Source organism: Cicer arietinum, chromosome 2 (assembly GCF_000331145.2).
Source record: "Cicer arietinum cultivar CDC Frontier isolate Library 1 chromosome 2, Cicar.CDCFrontier_v2.0, whole genome shotgun sequence".
In the NCBI taxonomy this organism is placed as follows: domain Eukaryota; kingdom Viridiplantae; phylum Streptophyta; class Magnoliopsida; order Fabales; family Fabaceae; genus Cicer; species Cicer arietinum.
In genome coordinates this window covers 37,885,371-37,895,569 of record NC_021161.2, presented here as the reverse complement: position 1 = coordinate 37,895,569, position 10,199 = coordinate 37,885,371, and the positions used below count along the sequence as shown (strand labels likewise).

The 10,199-nt window shown below is 34.3% G+C and overlaps 1 protein-coding gene across 1 annotated transcript; it reads left to right on the top strand.

Annotated features, from left to right (window-relative positions):
- Positions 1-662: 662 nt before the first annotated feature.
- On the top strand, positions 663-2,634 carry LOC140919436 (uncharacterized). Its single transcript, XM_073365448.1, has 3 exons — positions 663-675; positions 1,365-2,168; positions 2,276-2,634. The coding sequence occupies exons 1-3, from the start codon at positions 663-665 to the stop codon at positions 2,299-2,301; spliced, it is 843 nt and encodes a 280-aa protein (XP_073221549.1). The 3' UTR covers positions 2,302-2,634.
- The last annotated feature ends 7,565 nt before the right edge of the window (positions 2,635-10,199 follow it).

The following is a 10,199-nucleotide window of genomic DNA, read 5'->3' as shown; positions in this document are numbered from 1 at the left end:
ATGGCAATTCCCACAGGTACGCTTCCGCCTTTGGTCATTCATCATGTAATTGACATGGATTATTAACAATTGGTATCAGAGCCTACCATGTTTAATTCATGATGAAATTCGGTTATTGCCTTGGTTTTGAAATTCAATTTGGGAATGAGATTTAATAGTTTTCGAATTAGCCATTGATTGATATTTCTCAATTCCTATATACTTAGGGTTTATTTTTATTTTTTTTATTTTTTGGATAAAATTATGATATATGGATATTTGGTATTTGTGTAATTAAGACCTGTGGTGTGATGCTGATGTTAGTGGTCTGAGGCAACTCAATCCATGATACCTTTCACCCTCCCTTGTGCATGTGTTTAACCGAATATGAAAAAAAAAATTAAGGTTTTAATTTTGTATTCTTAAATTGAAATATAGTGAGTGTTTGTTGATCGTCAAGGTGTTTGTGAACTTAGGGATAAAAGTGGATTAAATATAATAAGACTGAATATTAATTTAGTTCTAAATCTTAGGGTTTGTAATTTGGGAATTTGGATATGTATATTTATAGGATTTTTTTTTTTGAAATGAATCTTATAATACTGTATATTTTTCCACAGTGATTTTGATTTTGCTTTTCCTGTTTTTGTTTTGGCTTATGTTGAAATTGATGCCTAACTGACATGCTATCAGCAAGTATATTTACTGTAGAAAATTTTATTACAATACAATCCATGATTGGAGATAATTTCAGGGCTGCTATAACTTCAGATCCAATTTTTTTTTTATAAAACAATAATTATCAAATACTAATGAAATATAGTTTATATTAGTGAAAAATAAATTTTTATTTTTGTTATTGTTTTATTTGGATATAAATATTTTTTTTTATTTTTAAATATTGTTTTATTTGGATATAATAAATATATGTTCAAGTCAAGTTTGACATTTTTGAATGAGTTAATTGAAACTTGACGTCGCCAAAGTGACCTCTCTTGTCTAAATTGCTCGTGAAGAGTGTCAAATGGCTGTGTATATGTTTATTCATGCGGGTATTGACCGGCCCAAAGGAAGGTTAATATTTGGCAGAATTACATGGTACACCTGCGATGATAAATGTGTGACAATTATTTGGTATACATGTGAGCAGTAAATCGGTCCAAAGGAAGGTTTATTGTTTGACATGTCTTATTGTCAATATTTGATCGTTGCAACAAGAGTACCACTAGCAGTTGGTGTTACTGTCCAAAGACTTGACATCAATGGTGCACTGGGTATCTTGAGATGGGTTAAATTCCATGATTTGAACATATGTATTTATTTATTTATTGATTTATTTTCCTATAATGTGAGTTTCTAAGTTTCGTTCTTTATTTAATTTACAGCATCGGTTGCTTCCATATCTGCAAATTTGAGTTCTATTCCTGTCCTTGATGGGACAAATTTTAAGGAATGGAAAGAGAACATTTTGATTGTTCTTGGCTGCATGGATCTAGACCTTGCATTAAGAATTGATCGACCCTCTACTCCTAAGGACTCTAGTTCTTCTGAAGAAAAATTAGAGTATGAGAAATGGGATCGCTCAAATCGCATAAGTCTTATGATCATAAAGCGTGACATTCCTGAGGTCTTTAGAGGTGCTGTCTCGAATGAGATAGTTACAGCTAAAAATTTCCTTGTTGAGATGGAAAAACGCTTTGAAAAAAGTGATAAGGCTGAAACAAGTTCTTTGCTTCAGAATTTAATTTCCATGAAGTATCAAGGCAAGGGAAATATAAGAGAGCACATTATGATGATGTCCAACATTGCTTCTAAGCTTAAAGGTCTAAAGCTTGAGTTGTCAGATGACTTACTCATTCATTTAGTATTGCTGTCTCTTCCTTCGCAATTCAGTCAGTTTAAGGTGACTTATAATTGTCAAAAGGAGAAATGGACTCTTAATGAGCTCATTTCATTATGTGTGCAAGAAGAGGACAGGCTGAAGCAAGATAGGACTGAAAGTGCTCACTTTACTAGCATCTCTAAAGACAAGGGCAAAAGGAAAAGAATTGAGGAGCCCAAGAACAAAGCTGCTGCTAAGGGTCCAGAACAAAAGAAGCAGACTAAGGATAACAACTGCTTCTTCTGCAGGAGTTCTGGACACGTGAAGAAGGATTGTGCCAAATATCACGCTTGGCGTGTTAAGAAAGGTATGATTCTGTCTTTGGTCTGTTCTGAGGTTAATTTAGCTTCAGTACCTGGAAACACTTGGTGGTTAGACTCTGGTGCAACTACTAACATCAGTGTTTCAATGCAGGGTTGCCTGAACTTCCGAAAGCCTAGTGATACTGAAAGATGCATCTATGTAGGAGATGGGAAGAAGGTAGAAGTTGAAGCCATAGGAAAATTTAGATTATTATTAAGTTCCGGTCATTATTTGATTTTAGAAGACACTTTTGTTGTACCGTCATTTAGACGGAATTTGATCTCTATTTCTTATTTGGACAAATCAGGATATTATTGTTCATTCGGGAATAAAGAATTTACTTTGTCTTTAAATTCGAATGTTGTTGGAACCGGTTTACTTTCTGGTTATGATAATCTTTATTTGTTGGAAACTGTGGCTAACTATAATGAAACCTTGAATGTGGAATCACGTGGTACTAAGCGGAAAATTGACAATTTCAATTCAGGAGTGCTTTGGCACAAACGTCTAGGTCACATCTCTAAAAATAGAGTTGAACGACTTGTGTCAGATGGAATTTTAGATTCCATTGACTTCACAGACTTTAACGTTTGTGTAGCATGCATTAAAGGAAAACAGACTAAAGATAAGAAATTAGGCGCATATAGAGCTACAGACGTCTTAGAATTGATACATACGGACATCTGTGGGCCATTTCCAACTCCTTCTTGGAATGGTCAACAATATTTTATATCATTCATAGACGATTATTCTAGATATGCCTACCTTTACCTAATTCACGAAAAGTCCCAATCAATAGACGTGTTCAAATCCTTTAAGGCAGAAGTTGAAAATCAACTTAATAAAAGAATTAAAAAGGTCAAATCTGATCGTGGTGGTGAATACTACGGCAGATATGACGGTTCAGGTGAACAACGTCCGGGACCATTTGCCAAATACCTAGAGGAATGTGGAATCGTCCCACAATACACTATGCCGGGGTCACCCAGCATGAATGGTGTAGCTGAAAGACGAAACAGGACTCTTAAGGATATGGTAAGGAGTATGATTTGTCATTCCACCTTGCCAGAGTCACTCTGGGGAGAGGCATTAAAAACAACAACATACATTCTTAATAGAGTACCAACTAAGGCAGCGGCTAAAACACCTTATGAGCTTTGGATTGGGCGTAAGCCTAGTCTGAAGCACTTTCATGTTTGGGGATGTCCAGCTGAGGCAAGGCCTTATAGGCCGAATGAAAAGAAATTTGAACCCCGAACAATTAGCAGCTATTTTATAGGGTACTCAGAAAAATCAAGGGGCTATAAATTTTATGATCCTAATTTGAGAACAATTTTTGAGACGGGAACGGCAACGTTCTTTGAGGATATTGAGTTTGGGGGGAAGATTAAGGTTAAAGATTTTGTCTTTGAGGAAGAATCGGTAACAATTCCAGAACTGATTCTTCCACCAATTGACTTTCCCATTATTTAACAAACTCAAGATGATCTGGTTGTTCAGGAAGAAAAAAATCCAGATCAAATTCAAGATCCTCAAGAACAAGTGCATCAAGAGCCAGCTACATTGCGGAGATCCACTAGAGAAAGGAAAAATGCTATTTCGGATGATTATATAGTATTTATCAATGAGGTAGAGGAAAATGTTGGCATGACGGAAGACGACCCGGTCAACTTTCATCAAGCCATGCAAGGTTCCCATTCAGATAAGTGGATCGAAGCAATGAATGAGGAGTATAAGTCTATGCAAGACAATTCAGTTTGGGAACTTATCCCATTACCTGAAGGAGTGAAACCCATTGGTTGCAAATGGATTTTTAAAACCAAGCGGGATTCCAATGGTAATGTGGAGAGATATAAGGCACGTCTGGTAGCTAAGGGTTATACTCAAAAGGAAAGGATTGATCATAAAGAGACTTTCTCTCCGGTTTCATCGAATGACTCTTTAAGAATAATCATGGCTCTTGGTGCTCACTTTAATTTGGAGCTTCATCAAATGGATGTAAAAACACCTTTTCTCAATGGCGACATTGATGAGACGATCTATATGGTACAGCAAGAAAACTTTGTGTTGGAAGACCCAAAGAATATGGTGTGCAAACTAAGAAAATCCGTTTAAGGGCTAAAACAAGCTTCTCGTCAATGGTACCATAAATTTCATCAAGTAATTCTCTCATTTGGTTTTGAGATGAATACAGTTGATGATTGTGTGTATCATAAGTTCAGTGGGAGCAGACATATTTTCCTGGTCTTGTATGTTGATGACATACTGCTTGCCACTAACGATATAGGCATGTTGCGCGAAACTAAGAAATTTCTATCAAAACATTTTGAGATGAAAGATCTTGGTGACGCCTCTTTTGTATTAGGAATGCAGATACACCGAGACAGATCTCGAGGTATTCTTGGATTGTCACAAAAGAGCTATATCGATAAGGTTCTCAAAAGGTTTGGGTTACAGGATTGCAAACCAGGGGACACCCCAGTTGAAATATCTTATCATTGAAATCAAATCAACTAATCATTTTCTAAACAATTGTACGCACTTCAAATGAGATATTTAAAATGAGACGAATGAAGTACTTATCTTGAAGAGTGATGTGTTGAGACAAACTCTATATTTAAAGTTTTGATGAAAATAAACAAATGTTAATTAAGATAGTTAATTAAGATTCTAAAATGTTATGTTAATTTAACTTGGATTTCGAGTGAATTTAATTAAAGAACAGAATCAAGCAAAGCAAAGAAAAACAGCTCAAAACTAAAACAAGATCATTATGGACAAAATGGAGAACGATCTCGAGATTGAAGATTGATCGTCACAGCATCTTGACCAATCAATCTCTACCAGTTTAACAAAGCCTTTGCCTCTGAATTTTATACCAATATCATCAGTACATGGCAAGGAACAAATATGATTCATCTCAGTACAAGAAGGTTCTCGAATCATTAAAATAAAAGGACTCGAAACAGACCAGTTGAAACAGTTTGAAAACACTTAAATCAAAATGTCAAGAAAGTTCAATCAACCTTGATATATGATAAGACATTATAAAGACATCTTGAAAGATCAAAACAGGAACTATAGATTGATCATTAAATCTCCAGAAAGATCAAATTGACAGATCAAGATTGATAATCAATATCCGTTTTCTGCAGAATTACATCAGTACTTTGTTTACTTCTGCAATGACTTATAATCATTCTCCAAACTATTTTGGCTAGATTCAAGGCTCCATATCGAAGATGTAGCATCAAAGATTAAGTGAGAAGCTTCAAAGGCCCTTAAATTAGAAGACAAAACTGATTAAGCAAGGCTTTAACAGACTCAGTCAAATTAGTTTTAACTTATTCAAAGGTTGGATTATTTTTATTCTCATATATTGGTTTTGATCAAAAGTAATAGAGCACTACCAACAGCTCTTTTTGACCCTTATTAATTGCTTCTAAACGCCTATAAAAGAAAGACCACTATCCAGAAATAAAACAAGAAATTCAAGTGATGTCAATTCCCATAATCATTCACATTCACATACTCGAAGTTCTCAATTTTCACAAAGAAGAAGCAGTTCTAAATTCCAACATCAGATTGTGTGATTACTACTGATTTCTTTGTAAAGAATCGAATCTCAAACAAGAGTTGAGAAATCTCAGATTCTATCAAAAAACAATCTTATTGTAAAAACTCAAATTATAAGAGTTATATTATAGTTTGTTTAGATTATATTAAATCCTATCAAAGTTAGATAGGTGTTGCATTTACTTTCTGGGTGGAAAGTGATAGAGATTGAAACAGATCAAGGTTGATCTGAACTATGTAAAATCAAGAAGGTTCTTTGTTTTAAACACTTAGTGGAAAAACTCACAGTGTGAGGACTGGACGTGGCCCGAGTTGGGTGAACCAGGATATATCTTTGTGTGGTATTCTCTATCTTATCTCTTTATTTATTAAGTTTGATTGATTAACTAAGATAAAACACAAACTAATTTTCTGTTTGGTAAGCTAACCAAGAACGTTCTTCGTTTTATAATAAAAACCAAGAACGTTCTCCGTTTTCTGTTTTCTTAACCAAGATAATTCTTGAGTTAAAACTTGAGTTTATTTCAAGAACTTTTAAAAAGATATATTTACAATTCAAACTCTCCTTCCTTGTAAATCGATATTGCTACTTCATGATGTTGTTTTTCACACTAATACCATGAAAACAAAATATCTATCGGGTTCCACAATTATTCTATTCTAAATGCACATATTTTCATAATTGAATTTAATTAATGTCTTCTTTAAGCTGCACTTAAGTTATTCTTTTGTGACGTGACTAACACTTTAGTGTCAATTTTCTTATCTATAATTTATACATCTATTACAAATAAACTATGTAAAATAAAATTGTAAATACAACTACTGTGTTTGATTTGATATCTAAGTAATTGAATTTATGCTACTAAGATATAAAGTTTGTTTAATAAGAGTGTAAGTTCACGAAACAAAGAAAAATTTGATTTATAAATAATTAATTCTAAATAAAACTTATAAATTATATATATCATATATAATTTCTGATGGTTATTATTTTTTAAAAAAATAATCTCGCGGATTGATATCTATATGTTACTAGTTATTAAGAAAATAGGAATGTGAGAATAATATGCTATTTGAATCTAATACATATAGTTGTTCGATATGTCACGTAGGAAAACATGATATATTGATATAATGACGTGTAAACAATTATTGATTACTATAATTCAGGAACCCAGCAATGGGAGAATTCAACAATGGAATTACTTATTTGATAATTAAAAATATTTCAATAATTAAAATAATTACTGTCACTGACATGTTAAGCTATGCATATATTCAAGCCAATAGTTCACAATTAACAAATGAAAATAAACCTATGAAAATAAAGAAAAGTAAAGGGAGAATGATTGTGTCTGTATATTTTGTTTTGATTTGTTTGTACAAGTTCTCTTAACTTGGAACTGTATTATTATAATTTTTGTCCTATGCACATCTTGTGCTTTGAACTACATAATTAATAAAAAGGTTCATTTTACCTCTTCAAAAAAAAAAAAATTATCATGAACAAGATTTACTAAATATTAGCTCACATAGTTTAACTTGTGATATTTAGAATACATAACAATAACATACCAAAAGTGTACCATAACAATGCAGAACCAATTAATTCAAGCCAAAAGTGTACCATAACAACATTAGAATCAAATTGAGAAGTGTATATGTTTATGTATTCTGGCGGCATCCTTGGATTGAAGGTAACATCCAGGCAAGGCAAAAGGAAGGGCACTGGACCACCTTGTGTCAAAACACCAATATAGCACCAGCTCTAAAGGCCTCTGGACCACCTCTGTTACCTTCACATAGCACAATTTTGGAATACTTCCATTAGCAAATTATATACATTTTAAATTTTCCTCTATTTGATAATGCTCTTTACAGAGCACACATAATTGTATTATAATTGGGTCCAATATGTTGTTAGAAAAGTACAACTTCTAATTTTAATGGCGCATCCAAGCGCGCCTGGGGCGCGATACCCGCACCAGCAACCATAAAAACACATATTTTTACTGTTTTATGATCTTTTTCACTATTGGGAAGTTGGGAGACTTGTGCCCTAGCATAGAAACTCAAAGACGGTCGTTTCTAACGCGATTGAAGCAGTTTTATCAAGAATCATCCATGAATCATTCTTGTAATTCTTCTTTAACCCTTATCTTTTGTATCTCTGTCATGAGTAACTAAACCCTATTTGTTAGGGATGAGTGTAACCAGATGAAACCCTTATTTTTCTGATTTGATTTCTAGTTATATGAATGAGTTTATTGAATTGTTTTTCTCATCTCTGTGCTTAATGCTTTTTATTGCTTGATCAACATTAAAATGTTCTACGATTTGTATTTTGAAACGGAAGTGGACTTTACGAATGCTTGAGATGAGAAATTCATGAATTTGTAGTCTAGGGATAGATGCAGGTCATGAAACCAATTAAATTAGTTGCAAAGCAATAATTTACAAGAGAATTTCTATACGGTAATGCTTAATTCTAATCTTAAATCCACTAAGGAATTAGGGGTTACTTTGGAATTAAAGGTTCTGTCACTAAGACATTAGGGCAAGAATAATAAAGAGAATTCGGTAATAATTCAATAAAGGAATTCAGTAACTAGGATCAAATTAGACACCAAGGTTGGATTCGAAGTGAAACTCATCCCTGACATTTTTCTCATTATAAAAGATCAATTTTATTATTGTTGTTAATTTCAAACATTATTTCAATCAACTTGGGAACCTTTTTGTTCAATTCTAGTAATCAAATATAATTCAATAGTAAAACGCAATCCTTGAGTTCGACACTCGGTACTACCGTTTTATTATTACTTGCAACGATTCAGTACACTTGCTGAAACGCAATCAAGTTTTTGGCGCCGTTGCCGGGGATTGCCAATTCACTATTGAATTTAATTTATTTACTGAATTGAAATTTTTTGCTCTGCAATAAAATTTCTTCCTTTATTTTATTTCTAATTTTAAAAAAAAAATTTGGTTTAAAACTCTCTTATTTTCACTTAATTATTTATCTTTCTTTAACTCTTCAGTACTCACAATTTGTCTAACCTTGTATGCGAGGCCAGTCCTCAGCAGAACTTATCTTTGATCCAGAAATTGAAAAAACAGCGAAAGCACATAGAAAGGCAGCTCGAGAAAGGAGACAAAGGGAAAGACAGTTAGTTGTGGAAGAAGAGGTTTTGGGTGATTGTGTCATATTTACTGAAATGGCCGACCCACCACCACCAGAACGTACTCTCGGAGAATATGGGAATCGAATTAGAAATCGTGCTCGATTACCCATTCATCACCAACCGGTTACAGTCAATAAGTTTGAAATAAGTCCTGCTCTATACCGAGAGTTGAGGGAAATTCATTTTGCCGGTAGACATAACGAAGACGCTAATAGACACCTCACAAATTTCTTTGAATTATGTGAAACAGTGAAGGTGGATGGTTTATCTGAGGAAACCAAGAAATTGAAGCTATTTCCATTCTCTTTGATAGATGATGCTAAGGAGTGGTTTCTTTCATTCCCCGCCGACAGCATCACCACATGGGATGATCTTGAGGATAAGTTCTTGGAACAATATTTCCCCCCAGCCATGTTCGTTAGAAAGAGGCAAGAAATCACCGGTTACAAACAGAAAGAAGGGGAATCTCTTCGTGACACTTACAGGAGATTCAGAAACTTACTAGCCGGATGTCCTAATCATGCTTATGACGACACTGCACAAATGCAAATATTCTGTAATGGTTTGAGGCCGAGCACTAGAATTATGTTGGATGCCACAGCCGGTGGTTCTTTGAATTACAAAACCGCAACAGAAGCACGAAAGATTATTGAGATCATGGCATCAAATGAACAGATGATATTGTATGACAGAAGTGGTGGTTCAACAAGTGGTGTAATGGAATTGAATGTTATGGATGGGTTAGCTCCAGGCAGGCTACTATCAAAGATGGAAGAGGTTATCGCCACTGAGATAAAGAAGGGAATGGCAGCTATAAATATACAACCACAAGTGGCCCCCGTCAAATTACTAAAGCAGACTAGTTGTAACCTTTGTGGAGGAGCACATAAAACTGGAGTCTGTGAAGCACTGGATGATAATGAGGTAGAAGAACTAGAACGGGTGAATTTTGTGAGTAATAACAACAGGCAGAATAACCCATACTCTAGTACGTACAATCCTGGTTGGAGAAATCATCCAAATTTTTCCTGGAGAGATCAGCAAGGTGGTTCTCAGGGTCAACAAGAAGCTCAAACGAACCAATTTCCACCTAGAAAGGCTGCTTGGGAGAGTGCCATGGAGAAATTAGTGACAACCACAAATTCTTTCATTGAAGAGTCAAGAGCCATCCAGAAAAATCACTCTGCATCCATAAAGAATCTAGAAACTCAAGTGGGTCAACTTGCTCAACAAATGGCACAAAGAACGACTGGAAATTTTCCTAGTGACAC

Excerpts from the sequence above, each read along its gene's own strand:
- LOC140919436 (XM_073365448.1), top strand. Across the intron at positions 2,169-2,275 it reads CGCTTGGCGTGTTAAGAAAG|GGTTGCCTGAACTTCCGAAA; the intron begins GTATGATTCTGT and ends GTTTCAATGCAG.